Below are 21,272 nucleotides of genomic sequence, written 5' to 3'. Positions count from 1 at the left end.
TGGAAGACTTAATGTTAAGCCTTTTCAGCCAAACTGCCATTTGAGACATCCTTAAAGATTAAAAGTATTCATTAATATAGTCATTTTTTTAATGTAGAAAATGTTCAGTTTAGTACAGGCTTGAGGTTAGTCTGTGGCACTTATATAAAAACAAAAATACAAGAATGTTATAATGTCTTTTGAATAGGAGAAGTCATGAATGTGTGCGTGTGTGATTGGAGAAGATGCGGTGTTGTGTGTGCAACATTAGCAAAACTGAACAAACAACATTTCTAAAAGATCACGACACAACAAACATAACATGAATCATGATTTAGAAAAGGCACTTTAATTTTTGCAAGTGACACATATTTTAAGAACACACTGTAAAATCCTACAATAAAGAGTGAGTCATCAGTACATTCTTATCAAAAGGGAGGCACAAAGTTTGTAAACAGTGTATCTTACTTTAAATGGAAAAATTTACTTGAGGATTGGCGGTCCGAGAATTTAACAATCCCAAGAAAGAAAAAAGCGTTAAATGGCTCTCGCTGGAAATGGAAAAACAATAGTCTTTTTGTGTGGCCTGACATAGTTCAATGTGTTCAATCCCCCTGAAGTTTTTCACAGCAGTCCTGTAAAGTCTCAGCAGAAATCAGTGAGATTTTTGTTTAATGTGGGAATGCAAACCATCACATCCAAAGCTTTTTAAACCAGTCAGGCATTTAATTATGAAAACAAACTCTCACGTATATACGCACCTAAAACATTTATCTTCCCTGTTCACATTGTGTTCCTCTGCAGTTCAGAGGGTAAGTCCCCCTGTAATCTATTTAGATCCACAGGAATTTAGTCATATTTCTTTTTCCTGACCCACCACGACCTCCATGTTGTGCAGATCGGTACAAATTTCAACTTGTGTGCACGCGTGCTCAGACTTCTCATATGTTCACAACAGTTCACATCTCAAGGTGATCCTTTGAAAAAGAGGGAGAGCAACCGGAGTCTGTACTCTCGGGATCTCTGCAGTATCACGTCTTGTGATCTGATTTTTATGGTTGTGTTCGAGTCCAAAACCTCATCAGGCTGCCCCAAGATACAATGATGATGCTGTCTATGGCAATCACAATGATCTGGGTTCAGGTCTGAACAAGTTTTTAAAAAGTGAAACCTAATGGGCTGATAAGAGCAATCTGAGATTAACGTTAAGACATTGCAAATGCATTCATAACAAATGTACTAAGGTATTTACATACATATCAACCAACATTAAAGGGATAGTTCACCCAAAAACAAAGATTCTTTCATCACCCCCACCCCTCATATCATGTCAAACCTGTATATCTTTCGTTTTTTTCAGAACACCAGAGAAGCTTTTTAAAAAAAAAGTTGGTAAACAAAAACTATTGGCCCCATTGACTTGCATGGGTTTCCTGTCCATACAATAGAAGTGCATAGGGACCAACAGGTTTCTGTTGCCAACAATTTTTAAATGATCTTCTTTTGTGTTCTGCACAAGACTGTCATACAGGTTTGACATGACATGAGGGGAAGAAAATGATCACAGAATGTTTTTGTTTTGGGCTAAACTACCCCTTTACTAAGAAAAACCGAGTGGTATTTGATGTCACATTCCCTTATAATAACATTGCACCCTGTGTAAAGAAATTTGGTGCCGTTTTGACATGTTATAACAGTCTTATGACAACATCATGTTCAACGTTATTGATAAATGTAACAGCTGTATCACGTCTTTCCCCTTTGGATAAGTTCTAGTTCCAAGTATCAGACAAATAGCTGGTAGCTGTATAGAGAAGAGAATGAACTATCTTTCAGTATGTCCACTGCTAAATGCCAAAAACGCCTTGACTCCACGCTTCTCCCTGTAATGTGATGTAAGACATTGTCTTGGCAGGGGGCCTTTAGCTCGCTGCCTTTATCGAGAAAAGCTGGGGCAGTGTACACAAAGAAAACCAGATTGTGGTTCTACATAATCCAACAGTGTTTTACTCGCTCTCAGAAACGCTATTGTGACAGCACTTGATCATTTCCACTGGAAAGTTATTTCTCCACCCTCTCCTCCTCTAAACAAACACGCTTTATGAGACAATCTGGGCTTCTATCAAGATTCTCATTTTTCTCAATGCTGCTTCATTTGGCCATGTACATTTTACAGTGGGAGGCTCAGAGTGTTTGATTTGTACGGGAGGAAAAACATAACTAGAAAAGCCAGCATTACCAAGCTTATACATTCAATTCCAAACCTCACAACTCTGAATTAAATACAATATATACACAGGCTGAACAAAACAACCACAGAAAAGATAAGATGTAAGAACAAGGCATTTGGATGTGTGTGTGTGCAACAAGCCAAAAACAAGGCATTGTACGACTATGGGCGGGGTGCTGTGTTTATTTAACCTTTTCCCACGTGAGTTAGGGAGCATGTTTTATTTTCTGCTCCTCCCTAAAAATACTTCCTTCTGCATCCCGAGGAGTCAGCAGAGGGAGACTGTGTGTGTTTGTGCACAGGTGTGTCTGTGTGTAAAACTGAAAGAAAATTGGCCAAGATCTCTTTTTGTGGTGTTCTAATTGGGGACTTCTTGTCATATTGGGGACTGCTTGTCATTTTTACATAGTCTGCTTTATTTTCCATTAGGCAAAAATGTTCACGTGAGGGTGTGCAATCTGTGCACGAGGGGGAATTCACCTGTGTTTGCGTGTCAAATGTTTTTAGGTCTTTTTGAGGGCATGCTGCTCCACTGGTTCGACTGGACAGAAATTCCACGGTTCTGCAACCCGTCAGGATGCTCTTTGAGGCTGGTAGAGCCACATACTTCCACTCTCCTCTTTCTTTTCTCCACATTCCCGCCGTCATTGCTCTCTTTTCATATCTCTATTTTTAAAATCTGTTGTAGATCAGCTGTACACAAAAATATTCCCTTCCAGCGGACAAGAGAGTGTTGTTCTCACGCTAAACATATACACCTTTGGCACAGATTCACCTCGCATGTTTCTCTCCCGTTTGCTTCAGAGAGTCACATCTATGATGTGATTATAGAAATATACATACATTCCTCTGTCTTAAAAAAATATTTGGAAGAACTTCCCGCGGTCACACATCCTTCACATGTCTGTTTTATAAAAAGAAAAATGAAACAATGAAATGATTCGTCTTTTTCTCTGGGCGGCATCCCCCAAAGTGATCCACCCAGTGCATTCTGGGTAATGTGGTCCTAGTGTAGTTCCTCTCTTACAGATCCAGACGGAAAGCTCCAAAGTAGCTAGAAGAGTCCTCGCCGTACACCATTGTGGGAGAAGAGACGGACACGAAAACCTCGTCGCCCGCTTGCAGCTCAAAGAGGCCGCCCTGGTACACCGAATGAAGGGCATATTCTGCCTCAGGCGCCCAACATTTAGTCCCTACTCCCTTCAGCAGCTGAATGGGCCTCAGGTAGGACGTTTTCTTGTAGATGCACTGGACTAGCTGGTGGCTCACGCTGTGTTCATCGCCCTCGATGGGGGAGGGGTAGCGGAAGTACACCTGGGAGTACAGGTAGTAGCGGCCATGCTGGGGTACACGGAGGCGGCCGTTGGTGAGCGTCATGTTGTGCAGATGGGCGCCAAAGCTCTGGTTGGCCCAGGAACGTACTGGGTGGCGGCAGGACTGGTGCAGGTCTGGTTGAGGGTTGGAATACTGAGCACCACCTTAAGCAAAGTGAGCGAGAGAAAGAATATTTAACAACAAAAGTGGACCGGGACAGGTTTTATCCATCAGGAATGAACTGTTTTGTAAAAATGACCTTTTCACATATAGTAACATTTTTCTGTAATGATGCTGAAATCTTTATTAAAATTATTCTGACTAAAATGACTGCTTCAGTATGCATTCCCTACCAAAGTAGCCTAAATCAATACTTAAAAGACCCATTAACCAACACTCCATAAGATCTAGATGATGTCAGCCAAGTCATTTTAGAGGTGGAGCAAGTTATTACATTTTGATGATATATTAGAAAGACAACATTTTTATGTCTTTGGGATAACTGATTAATCATGCGCAATAAGACCAGGAACGTGAATTAATAAAATAAATAGGGTCAGATTTCATTTCATGTTGACTTTAAGAATGTGGAAAAGCAAATGATTCAAGATACGACAAAAAATCAGCTTGTAAAAAGAAAAAGGATTAGAGGCATGGAGCAGGTGAAGAAAAAAAGGCATGATTCACATGGTAAGGAATGAAAGATTGGTGGATTGACTTAAAAGAACAGCAGAGATTGAAACAGGAAGGCAGAGCTGTATAGGAGAGGAAGTCACGGGCAGTGAAAAATCGAAGAACAGGGAGTGAGGAAGGGAGGAAGGAGGTGTAGTAGAGGACATGGAGAGAACAGGCGGCATGTTCCTTGAACACAACGAAGATCAATACCACGCAAAACCTGTGATTTATTGTTCAAAGGGGGCTATAATTACAAACTGACAAAACAGATACAATGAAACAACACATGAACTGCAGATGTGGTGTTCACTGTTATCATGGTGGTTAATGTAGATGTTCCTGAACATTAAACAGTTTTGGCTGTTCGAAGTAGGCTGCATGTGTGATCCAACATGACGTCATCATGCATTGTGCGGACAGGTTTATGAATAACTACACACTGCTATGTAGAGAAATGGTTCATGTGTAAAGAAAGATAGAGATCTGTTCACTCCCTCACTGTTAAGCGATCGGATTTAAAACAAAGCCCGTTTGACTTGCTTTAATATCCTTGTAGAATGTCTGACTGAAAGTAAATTTGACTTGAATCCCAACACAATAGACATATAATTAAGTATATAACAAAACACCTTTAAAGTGCATTTACAACACAAGAAAAATGTTTGGATACACATGACCGAACAAGTGTTTCCAGTTAAAGTTTAATAAAAAATTTGCATGCTCGAATGCTTGATATTTGTTTAGTAGACAATGATGTACACTTTTATATATTGTATTAATTTACAAAATTTCAATGTACATTTATATGACTGTGTGTACCCACTTGTGTAACCAAAAGGAAGCAAAACCTGACATCCTCCTTTGTAAAAACATACAAATTCTAAATTGTAAAAAAATGCAGAAAGTTTTCGATTAGGATTAGGTTATAGTTTTTATAACTAGCTATAACGACAGCAAATGACAGGCACATGTGTGTGTAAAATAGCCTAGTAGTCCCAAGATAATGTTCGAAAAACATTCCTGAGTTTGTTATCTGTAATAAAAAGCTAAAATCTATTTGTCCTCCCCTTTGACTAATACTGTATACAAACGCACATGCACACACACACACACACACACAGTCACAAACACTCACCTGGGAGGCTGCTAAGAGTCAGGTGGGCTGATGGTCGTTGTGTCACTGTGGTCATTAACTTTGACCCTGATGTATTATATGAATGTGGCATGGCTCTTGCCTCTGAGGATCAAACAGAAAGTAGATACAGTCAACAACAGCACAGATATATGATAAAATATGAATTAAAACTTGAATTATAACCAGTTTCCTGTTCTTTAGACTGTTCAGTATGTTGGCGATTGTCAGTATGTCTTGTCACACAATGCATCACAATGTCTCAAAAGGCCAGTAAATCACTTTCCCGCTCATTCTCCTTCACAACTACTTCCTGGTTGAATATTCTTCCTAACTCAGTCCGGTCAACCACATCTCTCTGAACATTCAAAATACTACTTAAAACCCATCTCTTCTGTGAATACTTGACAGGCAAATGAAAGAGAAAAAAACGGGTATTGTTCTGACTTTTATGGAAACTAGTCACTTTGTATTAGCACCTTTTGCATTATTGTTCCTGAATGACATATCACTTTATTGCTACATGAACTCTCTTTACATCGCTTTGGATAAAAGCTTCTGCTAAATGACGTAATGTAATGTAAATGTGTTTGTAATGTCTATATTTGTCTAATTGATTCAGAATATTAGTCAACCATGAGTGTGTGCTTTGCTCTTTCATTTTGATTCTGGAAAACTGTGATTATTTTAGAAAAATGACTATTCATATACTCACCATGAAAGGCTTGTTTGGAGATGATACTGTCTGTAACCTGCGGAAAACACAAAAAGTCTTGTCAACAAATGACACTGTGACATCTGATGAGTCTTCAGATTCTCGATTCTTAACAGGATTGTGAAACTGGATGATTCAGATTCAGTCTTTCCTCCTTTGGTTTTTGTTCATTGTCTCATAGGCATTGCTGATTGTGGTGAGAAAAATGACCTTAAATTACGAAACAACTCGATAGAAGTTAATTTTACATTTTATAACTACCGTAGGACCTCATTTTCTTTCTTTTTTAAAGTGATGGTTCACCCAAAATAAAAATTCTGTCATCATTTACTCACCATTAAACCCCTGTGAAGAAATTATTTTAAAGAATGTTGGTAACTGAACAGCACTGGGCCCCATTCACTCCTGTTGTATGAACACAAAACCAATGCAAGTCAATGGGGGCCAGTTAACAACATTCTTCAAAATATCTTCTTTTGTGTTCTTTTGAAGTAATAATGTCATGAAAGTCATTCAGGTTTGAAATGACAAGAGGGTGAGTTAATGATGACAGAATATCACTTTTATCACAATTTTTTCAGTAATCTGTGACAGCCATTTTTGAACAAGTCACCCCCCCACCTTCAGCCTATTAGTCCCTGCGGCCGGGTCTTGAATCTTCTAAATGGCATATTTCCATTGCTTCTTGTTTGTTTCAACCCCCAAGTGATTAAGCCAAGAGAAATTAATAGAAACCATATGATTTGTTACAAATGCAGTCAAGACATTAGTCATTCTATTCAAACCAGACAACAGCAGACAGCATGATGAGGTGCAACAAAGAGTGTCAGTGAGGGAAAAAAAATCCATGAAGCCATTCAGATTAAAAAAATGTACTCAGTTACAAGTCAAAGTTTAACCTAACTCCCCCAGGCTTTAATACTTGAGTACTCTCTTAAATAATTCTCGCATAAAGGTTGAACTCCACTTAAACAGAACTACAAAAAATTAAATGTTGGCAGTGTTAAAAGTTTTACTCTATATTTTATATCTATAAAACGTATGGCGCTTTGCCATGTTGTGTTTCTCAGTATATTTTAAAGCTGTGTCTGTCTTAGTATGACTTAAATGTGAATGGGTTTCAATGCAAGCTTTTTAATGTAGGGTAGATGGCATGAATGTGTTTAATATAACAATAAACAAATATGATTTAGTTATTTTTTTAAGTAATAATGGATTATTCCCTTTCCTGCCTTCTTCTCTCTCTCGTTCTCTCTCTCTCTATCTCTCCCGAGTCTCTCTGTCTAGCCATCATTCAGGAGTGAGTATGTGTGATGGAGTCTCTGTTGTTTTTGGCTCTCTCTCTCTCCTCTCCATTCATCAGACGGCCGAGTGCGGAGCTGCAGGCTTTTCAACATGACATAATCTCACACAGGCCACAGCAAAGATGGATTTCCAGGGGGTTTTCCTTTTCGCTATATAATTTCTGGTAAATGAGCCTAAAATCAATTCCACATTTGACACATGGAGCCAATGGTTCTTGTAGCGAAAGAAAGAAAGAGGGAGAAGTAATTGTTTGGGTAAAAGCTGAACATAACCAAGCCATCAAAATGTAAACCATGAAACCTTTCACAGAATTCAGCAAAATACTAAACTCCTTCCTACAATCATTATTGAATAGATAATGCAAGGGAAACGTTTATAATGCTATGATTTTTTGGTTGGCTGTACATTTGAATAAACCTCCAGTGAAATTTCCATCAAACTAGTCCAGTAAGATTCTTAGAAATATTAAACAAAGAAAGAAATAAGAAAGAAATAAGAAAGAAAAAAGTCTAATAAGAATTTCATTTTAACCAGTAACAATCCTACTTTCTTCCAGAGGATTGTAAATTAATCCCAGAACGAAATTTAAGGATTGGTTCCTATTCGTGTTATGAATTTCAGTAAGAATCCTGTACACATTTCTTTAGTTTTCTTTGGCTAGGCATTGAGTGAGGTCTAGGTAAAGCAACCACAATCTGTTTTCCTAAAAACATAACAGAGTTCAAAGGTGCGGGCAACGAACAGAGTCATGCAGAGACCTCAACAATAACAATAAACACACCAAATGTTAAACCTTTGCCCTTCCGCACACATGGGCCAGAAAAGGCGTGTAGCCGAGGAACATTTTTCCTCCATTAAGGGGGTAGAAAATGGGTGAGTGCATACACACAGCATGCAGAGAAAGCCATCAGACTCCACTTCAGCTGAGTTTAGCCCAGACAGCAATACAATACTTTAATATGGCTCTGTGTGCTTGTGCCATGCACACAAACAAAACACTGTGTTCTCCTTCCTCCAGGAGACGTATTACTAATAAAAACTGTTGCTTTCCTTGAGGCGCAGAACACAGCAAACAATAAATCTCAGAGCACTAGACTTTGCCCTGTATGACTCAGCCTCGGTCAGGTACAAAGTAAACCCTACTGTTGTCCAGTGGTGGAAAGAGTACTGGAAATTTGTAGTTAAGTACAAGTACTGTTACAATGCTGAAATTGTACTCAATTACAAGTAAAAGTACAGTTGATAAAAATGTAAGTGAGTAAAAGTAACAATTACTCTTCTCAAAAACGGTGTTATTTAATGAATTAAGAATAATTCTTAATAATCAAATTTTAGATTTATAGAGAAAATAGCTACTTTTAACAAAACACATCCTTACCTTACTGAAAAGGTTATAAAGTTTATAAAACTGGATACAACTCAGACCATTCAATGTGTTAATCTGTCTGTCTATTATGAGCTCAGTTTTCCACTTATAACCATTCATGTACTTCCAACACTGTTCAATAATGTATACTAGGCCCCAAAATGCAGAAGTTAATAAATAAGAGCCCTAAATACTGCATGCAAAAAAATGCTAAACATTTGTAACCTAAATTGCCTTAGATTAGCATTAAAAATCATTAGAAGCTGGCTGATCAATTACTCAACCTCAAGCCCTCCAAGGTGTATGTGACATTATTTCTTAGGTAGAGCAATAAAGATTTTTACCTGGAGTTGTGGTCCAAGCTTTTTCATGGCTCATGTCTTTAAAAGTTAGATAGATTAGATAGATTTAAAATATAGATAGATGCAACATAAAAGTAATCCCTGTGGGTTCTTTCGATGTAATGACGTTTTATTCAAGCGAACCGATCGAAACTGAACGTTATTTACAACATTATAACTGGTAATGCACAGTATGCGAAACTGCTACACATGCGTTCCAATTGCATATGTTCCCTACTAACTTATAAGGGCAGAGCACTTGATGTAGAGACTTTAGAGAGACGTGGACAATTTTATCTCATGAAACTTGGCGAACAGAGTGGTTCAGGAACTCAATATCTCTCCATATCTCGGCGAAGCCTCCGTATTGTGTCCCTTTCCCCCATTGGCTTTCAAGTGTACAAAACCACCATTTGATACGCGCCCTGCCTGCCACACACATTCGTCCTCTCCATGATAAAACTAAATTGGCGGCAAATGTCATGAAATCGGTGAGACGCAAGTTTTCTATGCGCGATATGAGTGGACGGGGTCACATGACCGGACTGATTATCTCCTTAGCCAATAATATGAAAATTAAATATAAAGTAGCGACGACAATGTGAGGAAAAATGCTGCCGTTGTCAATAATGAAAAAAATCCTTGTTTTATGAAACCATACTTAAAATCTTAGCTTTTAAACTTTTACTTGGTGCAAAACAAAAAATTGGGTTAAATGTGCTTTTCTGGATGATCTATTGACAGAAATGCAATTTAATTTATATAACTATGTCTTCAGAGGTGTAAAAAGATCTTAATGAAGCATTATGTTTTTATTATCTTATTTATAGCTATTTCTATCTACACACATCGCAGGTCCCCTTACATGGAATTCACCATGTTGTTTTAACAGTAGCTCTAAATGGACAAACTGCTCTACTGCTTCGGCAAAGATGCGAAAATGTGACAACATCTTAGTTCTCTGTCTCTGCTTCAAAAGGGAGGGGTGGAGTGAACCGTTTGTTGCAATTCGCAACCTCACCACTAGATGCTACAAAATTTCATACACTTGATCATTAACAATAAAATATTATGTACAAAAAAAACTTCCTACAACCTGTAATTTTTTATAAGTTTATTTGATCGTTGGATTAAAAGCACATTTATAGGAGCATTTAAATATTATTAAATTGTTAAAAAATATAGATACATTTCACTTCTTGTAATATGCACTTCTGAGGAGAGAAGTTTATCCAACTTAATTGACATGACACTTAATTTCCTTCCTGTGTTTTAAATTGTATCCAGTTAAATAGAAATTAAGAAGTATAAACAAGATTTTAATCAAAAAGTTACTTAGTCTGTGAAGTCTACTAAAGGAACCAGTTAATCTAACATAATAGGCAGATATTTCCTTCTGAGAACAGCACATTAGCTGAACTTGTTGATACATGTTTTTAGGGACACCATTTATTAAATTTAGGTAACAATTTAAACTGATATTAATCCACACAATAATACACAAAACACACTTGTTAACATACTGTTTAAGGGAAGTTGACAAATAAACTGTACCATAAACTGTATTTGTAGAAAAAACTTTTGATATATATTATTTCATATCATTAATATTTATAATATAAAATACCATAAGAGAGATTGATCTTCATTATAAGTTTGGGCCTTTGAAGAAATGGGATGTGTTTGTGTGCTTACAAGTTGTTTCCTGCCATTTTTTCCCCCCATTCCTCTTTGCCCGGGACCCCTATTTTTTAAAACCCCACTGCTCCAATACATAACAACAAAGCCCTGGATATATCCCTCAACCTTCCTCCCTCCTCTGTAAAAGTCGGCAGGTATTTAACCTTATCATTATCTGTTCACCTAAACTTCCAAAACATGAGTTGGGGTTAATGTATTTGTAATAGTGTCTTCCTCCTTCATTAGGCTTTTTGACACCATGACACTTGTTATAAATGTGACAGGCTGCCTTCCATTTCTGTTTCGGTGTGGAGAATGGGGTTGATGACTTCCTAGGCTTTAAACCTGACTTAATCTCTCTATTCCTCTTATTCTCTCTCTCTCGGTTAAAAAGAAAGGTCGCTACAGAGTGCTCGCTGAAATTCGACTCTTAAGTAATACCAGCTTTGAGAGCTCAGGACTTTTTTGGCAAGAGGGGGACCGTCCTGTACTCCACAAGAGAATGCCAACTAGACTGGGCTGTATTACTTTTCATTACATCTCTCAATTTTCCAAAATCTTTTTCAGTTTTCACAATGAAATCTTGTGTTTGTTTGTGTTACCAGACCCCTGTATTTCTTTCTTTGTCTAACTACAAGTTGTTTGCTTTCTCGTAATCGAAAAATACATTTATCCCAACAAACCACATGTCATAAAACCCACCGCACCACCAAAATCACAGTCTTTGAGCTATGATTATACAGAAGATAAAGGTTAGAGGGCAGACAGAGATGGTCTTTGTTTTTGTTCTGAGGCTGAAAGAGTCTGTGGCTGGCAGAATGCCCCGTGTGTGATGATGGCTTTCATCATAAATCTGTTTCGTACTCTGGTGTGCTGGTGGTGATGCAGAAAGGCGAATATGAACCTGACGACGAGATGCTTCCTCATCTAATGAGTCATTCGAAGAATCCGAGACAAGCGGAGAGCCAAGCCTGTTGAGTTGGGGGGAGGGGTACAAAATATCCCATTTAGTTTTGAAGGAAACTGAGCAGGGATTTGTGGATATTGAGAGGATACTCCCTGGGCCCTACTCAGGTGCCTGTTGAGCATATAATATTCCTTGGAATGCTGATATTATTTCTAGGCTGGATCGTATCCATTTTGGCCCGAGATTGTAGTGTCAACTCTTGATTTGTTGACTGGTGTTGGGGTGTCCGCAGGCATGCCTGTGTGATTCTCAGTGGAAGCAAGCATCTGTTCGATGAATTTACCAAACTCTTCCAGGGTTTGACTATTGTTAGCCGAGCAGTCAGTCTGTGTGTAACTTCATATTAAAGCCCAACGAGGGCCACAGCAAGCCAAGAAGCACCATTGGTCAGCGGTTAGTGTAAGCTGCACTTCTGTACATACTGGATCCAGATAAAGTCGACGTAAGAGCAGTACTTTGCTTTCCATTTTTCTTTTTTCAAGACCTCTCTAATAACTACCAGGTGCTGTGGCATTCTCTAGATTCTAAGGTCCACTGCTTCAGAAACATGAATTTCCTCCATCGCTTCTCACACACTCATTCTCTGCATTTACTTCACTCCTTCGATGCTTCTCTTTCTGTGCTTTGCCTTTACGCTGACACGTAGCTGTAAAGGAGCCCAAAGCCTCTGCATGTGCTTGTTCAAAGTGTATTTTTTTCTTAAAAATATATAAACATCTTCTCTCTGTTTTAGAGCAAAACTCACACATTGGTAATCCCACATTGACACAAACATCATAATACAGTCTGTCATTCTCACTTAATTTACAAAGGCTCTCCAGGTCCTAAAGCTTCATTTGTTTATTTTTCCAGTGACCGAACCTTAACATGATCAGGGAATTCTTTGACGTGCAATATCTGCATCTCTCAGAAGTAGCGCATGTGTTTTAAATTAAGAAGCAAATGCCTCTGTCTCCAAGTGCCAATAAATTGTTTGCAGCCTCACTCAATTAGTAGTGAAAGATTTGATGGTATGCACGGGCTGTTGCGTGAAGCTTTGGGGGACGGAGGAAACTGGGACGGGAGACACGCTTCATAAAGTCTGATAACAGATATTCCCGGAGCTGAGGGACTTGGGTAAACAAATGGCTGCAATGCTTAAAGCACAAACAAGTAAAAAAACAAAGGCTTCCTCAAGTGTTCGACTTTACTTGATACTTTGCAACTTCAATTACACCTTTAAAACAACACTTAAATCAAGCCATAGGCTTCCAAACAGCATGTCAGTTTTCTTCATGTAAGAGCCACTTAAGGTTTTGAGAGGAAAAGCTGGTTGCAGAAGGGATAACCAGCCACGCCAGGGGAAAACCAGGCTATTTCCTTCAAATCTGAGCTCTGACTGTTGGACTGGTTCATGATCAGGACGAGTGGTGACTCACTCTCTACAATTCTGCGTATACAAACATAAATGCCTGAAAACACTTCCATGACTCAACCATCCCCTTTACTTGCCTTAGGAGATTATAATCACTTGCCTGGACACATTTATGGTACTAACAAGTTGCTTCATGCTCATGTGGTATGTCACTAGTAACTTTTGTCTACAACTTTGCATATGTGCTGATAAGCCAGAAGAGGTTTTAATAGCTGTTATTAAGATATATCTTGCCTCAACAAGCAACCCAACAAATGAAAAGAGGAGGCAGAAAGTTTTGTACTAGCTGATCCAATACAGAAAATCAAGTCGTAATGTGAACTCACCTTAGAGATATACGCCTTAATACCCTCGGCTAGTTTGATGCAAGGTTCTCCAAACAGTTGGGCCAGGTCTTCAGGAATGTCCCTATCCTTATCCAGTGCATTGAGCAAACCCAGGCACCGAAGCTCTTCTGTAACCCCCTGATTCTTAACCTGTCAATAAAATGAAAGTTAGAACACAAGATCGATCACAAAGTGTTGCTTTACTCTGAGGCTCTGAACCAGTCAAGAGGAAGCCTTTGAAATCAGTAAATTATAAAGCATATTTTGAAAAAACATCAGCTCTTAGAACAGTGAGGGAATGCATTTCGGTTTAGGATGACTGGAAGGAGGCTCTATAAGGAAGCAATCTACTAAAGGCTGAAGCTAGGCTGAAGATCAAAATGAGGGCACGCTTCCCTTTTGACCCTTTCCAGGAAAACAGATGAGGACATCTGCAATGTGTCTCGCAATGGAAAGTCGGTGGGGTACAGATTAAGTTTACAGACCTCAAGCCAGCTGGAGAGGTTTGTCCAACATAATGAAGGACTTTCAAACAACCTTTCTCTGAAACCAGACCTGGGTCCAACTTTCGTTAAATGGTTCTGTCTCTCTTTCTGACCTTTCAGGTCCCTGTTCTGCAAATTAAAAGTCTCTCCAAGAAATATATGTCAGCAGTTAAGGATCTCTGCGTACAATTTTAAAGCCACAAGTCTGAAGCTGCCTTAAGTCAGGGTCCGGAAAAGCGCTTAACGACTCTCCAGTTGCTGGTGGAGCGTGGCAGCCGAAGGTGTGGAAGAAAATGCATGTGTGCCGTTAGCTCGAATTGTTGGCAAGTAATGTGGTTCCCCATGTTGAGGGTGTGCACACTCACACTAAGAGCCTGTGATTTATCTGTGACAAGTTTTGCAATTTCTTGTATAATAGCAAATATGTGGACTTTTTATTAAATCCTACTAAATTCTTTTTTAAGCACTTACAGGACTGATTCCTGAATCCTTCAAAATTAGTTGATTGACAACCAGTTTGGATTTTTTGTCTCATGGTGCAGATTAGAGATGGGTTACAGGGGGCTTGTCCTGGATCAACCCATTAAACCTACATCAGTTCCCCAAAAAGACTGAAGAACATGAATAATAGTTTGTTATGAGGGCTTTGTCTGCTTCAATCAATGGATTTGATAATGGCTATGTAAGGTTAGTTACCATTTGAGCTACTTTTACCTGAAACACAGACATGCCCTTTGTCAGATCACAGTTTTAACACAGTTTATCTGATGTGTCATAGCTTATGCTTGTACTCACATGCTCAAAGCTTCGATGATTGTAAACAACATTTATTTTAAGCATTTTCTTCCTGCTCGCTCTTACTCAGAAATGGGTGTTACACATGGCCTGGAATTTGACATACTGTCCTGTGTCCAGGGTGTGTTTAACATCATGCCAGCAATTGATCAGCTTGTCATCATGATTTACATTAAGCATGAGGGAATTCAGAATGAACTAATTAGGGCCAGTGGCATTCCACTAAATCTGGTGCAATGCCTCTAACCCACTACTCAATACCAGTAAACAAATCCTTGTATTACGTAATACACATAATCTTACGCAGATGGGCTGCCGCAGACCAACATGCAGTAAAATTATTTAAGTAAAATCAACATTGATGGTGTATTAAGTCACTGTTAGTGAGACAAGTGGTGCTCCGGAGGGGTTGAGAGTTTCTGATCCCAGACAGGGCAGCAGGAAGTCGGGAACAATGCTTCAGTGTTAGCCTTGATTTCTCTAGCTGGGGAAAAGACGCCACCACTGAACTTTCTGCTTCACTCCACATCCATTTCTTTTTTGGGAAAGGATTAAATAAGAGAAACCAGGCGTGTAACTTAAATCCATGCCAGGGGCACTCTGTCTCTGAATCTCTCTCTCTCTAGAATGTCTTACTCTCTCTCCCACCTCGCCATTCAATGCCGGATCCATGTTTATATTTTTTCTATTTCCCCCTGTGGTCTCAAAGACCACAAGTTGGTCATGATACAAATCATCCGTTATAGCCCAAGAGAAGGAGAGTGAGATCTAGAGAAAGAGATAGAGAGACAGACTCGCAAGGGCAACAGGTTGTCTAAACAGATCTTCAAAGGAATTTCGAGCCAGATATTCCATTTATGCATTTGGCAAACAAAGAACGTTAATGAGGTTGCTCTCTCTCTCTGTTTCTCTTTCTTTGTGGAAGACCACACAGAAGTCAAAACCTGTCTTAGTAATAAAAAACAACAATGTGGCATTGGGTTTCTTTAAAGCCACTTAAAGTCCTAAATCATGTCTCATTAAAGGGAAGCCCCCTTTTGCGTAAGTTTTCTTTAGACTGACAATGAAAGGCATGTATGTGAGCAGCTTGGTTAGGTGTTTTCCTTTCCGCGGTGAGTTTCTCTAAAATGAGTGCATGACTGCTTATAAACCTTGACACAGGCGTATGATGCCAACAATGCTTCTCTGATGAGTTAACTGCTTTTGAAGAAATGCATAATCAGCATGCCATTCACACTAGTATCCACCTGTGCACACAAACATTCTGCTTTACAATGACCTGTGCCATTGTGTGTGGGCAATCCCCCTGTTGCCAACGGTATCTATCCTTTCTTTCATAATCCTCTTTGTCTTGGCTCCTCTCATTGCTTCATAAATCTCTGGTAAATAGCCAATGAAGGCAGGTATTATTAGGAAGCCATTGTGATGCATTTTGAAAGCACTCTGGGTGTTCTAAGAAGGGTCGGGCCATGTCCATCCTGTTCTGCCTGAGTTCTGCTCTGTTTGACTTAAGGCTACACTTCCAGAATATTAACTACTTGCCTGTCAGTGGGCTTAAACTTATTTTCTCAACACAAATGGGGCCCCAACAGCCATGGAGCCCTGCTTAAGTGTCTAAGCATTTTGGGAAGAAAAAAATAAACATACAATTAACCGAGAAATTAAACTTGACATTCACAGCCTGGACAAATTATGAGCTCGAGATTTCTTATTGGATAGTATGAATTAATGATATTAATGCTTTTTGGGGGTCTAATCATGTTAGGAAGATGTACATTTATTAATATCATTGTAAAATAAAGAGAAACCCAACGCCCTTATTCTTAAATGCATTTGAAGTCTTGCCCCACAGCTGAGGTCATTCCTGTACTAATGGATCTAAATGAGGGAATACCATTGTATTAGCAAGACTGTTGGTGTAAACTGGGGCCTTTGTTTGTACTTGCTGGCTTTGATAATGGAGTAAATCTGAGGTGTTTACTTGTGTTTTAGGACAATACTGAAAGCGTCCCATCTGACCAGAGCACTGAAAGGAGGCACAGGATATTTATATTAGTGCTGAAAAATGTTCATTAGGCAACAGCTGTGTGTATGTGTGTGTGAGAGAGGGATGAGCTTGCGTGTCTTTATTTTCAGCACATTCTCACCCAAAATAACTCTCTCAATTCTTTCTGTTTATTTCCCGTCATTTTGATAATTGGCCATCTGCAAAAAATGACTTTTAATCCTTCTACAATAAGAACAGTGCTGTTTAATTCTTGAAAATATTTTGGTAACACTCTTTAAAATAAGGTTGTATTTGTTAATATTAGTAAATGCATTAGCTAACATGAACTGACAATGAGCATATAGTTTTCAGCATGTATTCATCTTTTTGAATACAAGTTAATGTCAATACAGTTGTTCATGTTAGTCCACTGTGTATTAGCCTAACTAACGGCAACAGTTTCAACTTTTGATTTAAAAATGTATTTATAAATGCTTATATTAACATGAACTGAGATAAGTCACTGTGCAGTTAAAAAAGATAAAAATTTTTTTAGACAGCTTTGCAGTGATGATTATTGTAGTAGAGTAGGCAGGCCAAGACCGTGGTTCGAGTCCGGTGAGTAATTGTTAATGAGCGCCAGCTGTGCGCACACCGGGCTCGAATCACGTAGGAGATTGGGAGCATATAAAAGGAACGAGCGACCGGACCGCCGAAGAGAGAGGACCGGGCCCGAAGTTGTGTTACGTTTGTATTTGTATTTATGTTTATGTTTTGTTCGCCTGCGGTCGTCCGTGAGGGGCCGCCGGCTGTTATATTACTCTATTAAATCTTATTTAAATGTTTGCCGGTTTCCGCCTCCTTCCTTCCATGTCTTAATCGTGTTACATTGGTGCCAAAACCCGGGAGGAAGGAGAGACATGCTGTCGGAGAGTCCTCGCCGCCGAGGGGCCCCACGGTGCCGGAGAGTTCGGGCAGTGCGGACGAAGGGCGTCCGCCATTGGCTGCCCGAAGCGGTGGCTCTGGGAAACGGAAGTGCCACCGTCAAAGCTTCGGTGGAACTGCGACCTTTGCTGCTGCGCCCCTGGGTCGAGGTGGGGTGGCTTTCGTCCAAGCAGGAGCGCGGGAGTTGCCGCCATCCGCCAGAGGCTGCGTCCATCCGCCAGAGGCTGCGTCCGTCCCCCGAGGGAGCTTGCACAGTCGCGGGGGTACGCCCAGGCCTGTGAGGGGTGATGGGGCTATGTAGTAGAGTAGGCGGGGCGAGACCGTGGTTCGAGTCCGGTGAGTAATTGTGAATGAGCGCCAGCTGTGCGCACACCAGGCTCGAATCACGTAGGAGATAGGGAGCATATAAAAGGAAAGAGCGACAGGACCGTCGAAGAGAGAGGACCGGGCCCAAACATGTTTTACGTTTGTATTTATATTTGTATTTGTATTTATGTTTATGTTATTTCGCCGGCGGTCGTCCGTGAGGCGCCGCCGGCTGTTATTATTTATATTAAAACGTTATTTAAATGTCTGCCGGTTCCCGCCTCCTTCCTTCCCTACTTGAATCTTGTTACAATTATAAATGCTTTATCCATGCACGCCATTATTTTTGTAAAATGAATTTGCAGTTGTAATCTTTAATCAAAAACATAAAGCTCAACCCCCCCTCTAAACAACAACTCTTCATGACATAATGCCTGAAAAAGAGGTAGGACTATACTGACTGTCCAATGGGTACCGGTGGTGTATCAGACCAATTTACAAAGATCCAATCAATAACGAGAGGGCAACATGAAGTTATGTCCTACTTTTTTCAATTTCAGAAGCCGTTACCTCAGATGTACTTCACGATATGGAAAAGAAGACAATCGCACCTTCATTTCATGGTAATGGTGACTTTAAAAAATGCTGAAGGATTGCTCATTATTAATTCTTCTCATTGCTTCCAAATTAATTCAGATGTGTACCCCCCTAAGGCTACTAATTATAAAAATGTCTTGAATTGCTCACTCACTATATATCTGTAAGACGAATCTAGAGCTTTGTACTCAATTTTGCATCCATGGCTAAACCATGTGGAATAAAAACTTTGTGTAACACTGGAATCTATCCATGACTTTATTGGACCTGGCAAACACAGTGTAACTTGAATCTTTTAAGAATTATCAGAGGAAAGGCAGCCAAAATTAGCTGTAATTGTATGTTCTGGGTTAAACGCATAAGCACAGAAGAACCGACTGAATAAGAATAAAGACAGAGATTGAAGAAGTGAGGAAAACATAGGTTGTGAGAGAGTGAAGCGTTGTGGATCTTGGCAATAAAAAATGGCACAGGACGTTTACCAAGGGGACCCTTAGAGAGGAGGCAAACATGTTCTCGCAGGATATTACTTTACAATGATTTTCTCTTATAGTGTTTATGAGGGGCCTACCCAAAACTACACACATACCATGCTGATTGAGGGAGATGGAGATTGGAGCTGGCATAAACTAAAAATGTAAAACAAAAGCGCTGTTTCAAAACCAGGCCCCCACTTAGCCCTCAGACAGTGGCATGACCCAGCACCACCTTCCAGCTGAATCACACATTCTAAACGGATTTTGTCAATTGTAGTTATTTATAAACAGGTCAGCCGAAACTCCATGTAATTTCAGCGATGGCGACTTGCGTGGGAGCTTTCTCTTTATCCGCCCTGTTGTGTTTACAATCTCGCCGTATGGCCGTGAATTAACCTTTCTCTTTCCTCACAGAGGTAGAGGGTTTATTTGAAACGATCAGTCTTATCACACCAAGTACTATCACTTAACTGGCTATGCTGATCGAAGGGCAGTTATATGTTAACAGAGTGTTACAGATGTGTTAGTAACCTTTTCGTATTTGTCTTTTTTTATTTATTCAAATCCAGGGAGTCTCCAATAACCCACCTACAATGTTTTTTGACAGGACCGAGAAATAAAATAACCTTCAACTATGGGTCAGCGTAAAACTAAACAACATTACTTCATGACAAAGAGACAGAAGACAACAGGGACACATTACACTTTGTTGAGTGTTGTAAGCCCAACTTTTATTTGGCGCATCGTGTGTGCTTGGATACCTAATCAAAACCACAGTGTGTTTAGAGATTATTATGACTAACTCTTCACAAACTGATGTCCAAAATCTGGAAAAGGCTATCTTAATTGGGATGTTAAAAGATTTATAAAGATTACTTAACCAATTATGACCTAAGTATAAGTATTATACTTATTATCTATAAAAAAATTGCACTTAAAAAGAGTGAAACAGTCATTGACCGTATCCAACTAAAATTCTGATTCAAAGTATGTTGATGTTGTATTCTGGGCTACTGTGTGCACTTTACAGGTACCTGTTGTTATCATTTTGGGTCATGACATGTTGCAAAAACTGGAAAGTGAAACATGCACAGAAACTAATATCACATATTAATATAAAAGTAAGAACATCACAGCATGTAATAAGTAAGTAATTATAATTATTGGTAACTGACAAATAACTTGTCTAAGAAACTTTCTTCCAAAAATAATTTGTATTTAGTCTAATCAGCTAGTGCCTTTACTACTGTGATGTCACATCATTTTTAATCTGAAATGATATCAATTAATTTTCAAATAATATAAAGTCATTAAAGCTGCATGTTTTAATGTTTTTTCATAACTTAGGCTAAGCAGTTGTGTATAACTGATACAGAGATAATGATGTGACAACATATCAAACAGATAAGAACTGCTATAAGTTCATAGATATAATTAATGTATATCATATCAAATTAAATAAAAGGAAAATGTTCATCATCACAATAAAAATCTACACATACTGTTTTAGTAACAGTTGGTTTTCATCCTGATAATCTCTTAAAATAAATTATTTTATAAATGAAATGCCACCAATCTGAAACAGAATACTTGTGGCAATATGTTCAACGTCTAGTGAACCCATGTCTTACCCATGCAGATCTTTTGAGGTATCATACGCACGTGGAAAGCTAAAAAAATGCTAACTCGACATGCAACTCTGGGTCTAAACTAGCCGGTCGAAAGTTCCTATGATGCTCAACATTTCTTGGCAGATCAATGGGTTTTGACGCACATATTATATTTTTGTTTGTTAGCAAACGGGGAAAATAAGTACGACATGAGGAAAACTTACGTGTGATAAAGACATGTTTAAGTAGACAAAAAGTCCGGTGGTCGAGGCGATTTGCAGCACGACCACCACGATCACGACCATGGCGATCCATAACTTCGACGGCGAGTCCCGAACACGGCTGTTCGCAGGAACCATCATGTATGTGGCGGACTCGCTGCTGACCGACCGAAAGTAATCCTGGTTATTCTGAGTAGCCATGGCATTCCTAAGACGTGAGTTTAATACGAGTTAGTGATTGAAAAACAAATACAATTCTGCAACGGGACGCTGACTAAGTGACTCCTTAGTGGAAAGGGACCATGGGAGAGCCTGCTCGACACTCGCATGCGCTGAGTAATGCTGTAGATAGAACTAGAGTGCTTGAAGTGTGTTAGACACCGAGGGGTTGAGTCTCAAGAGTTTC

The 21,272-nt window shown here is 39.3% G+C and overlaps 1 protein-coding gene across 1 annotated transcript; it reads right to left on the bottom strand.

Moving 5' to 3' along the window:
• Positions 1-306: 306 nt before the first annotated feature.
• Positions 307-21,203, bottom strand: tnfsf10l (TNF superfamily member 10, like). Its single transcript, XM_056756760.1, has 5 exons — positions 20,870-21,203; positions 13,445-13,594; positions 6,046-6,082; positions 5,334-5,435; positions 307-3,687 (listed from the first exon to the last, which is right to left on the bottom strand). Exons 1-5 carry the CDS (start codon positions 21,065-21,067, stop codon positions 3,233-3,235), a joined length of 942 nt encoding a protein of 313 aa, XP_056612738.1. The 5' UTR covers positions 21,068-21,203; the 3' UTR covers positions 307-3,232.
• Between the last annotated feature and the right edge of the window lie 69 nt (positions 21,204-21,272).

Source organism: Triplophysa dalaica, chromosome 1 (genome assembly GCF_015846415.1).
Source record: "Triplophysa dalaica isolate WHDGS20190420 chromosome 1, ASM1584641v1, whole genome shotgun sequence".
Lineage (NCBI taxonomy): Eukaryota > Metazoa > Chordata > Actinopteri > Cypriniformes > Nemacheilidae > Triplophysa > Triplophysa dalaica.
This window is presented reverse-complemented; position numbering and strand designations above follow the sequence as displayed.

Bases quoted from the DNA above. Each gene is read 5' to 3' on its own strand.
- tnfsf10l (XM_056756760.1), bottom strand. From the start codon at position 21,067: ATGGCTACTCAGAATAACCAGGATTACTTTCGGTCGGTCAGCAGCGAG. The intron at 6,083-13,444 runs GTGAGTTCACAT...TGTTTTCCGCAG, and splicing joins TTAAGGCGTATATCTCTAAG to GTTACAGACAGTATCATCTC. The intron at 5,436-6,045 runs GTGAGTATATGA...TTTGATCCTCAG, and splicing joins CTCCAAACAAGCCTTTCATG to AGGCAAGAGCCATGCCACAT.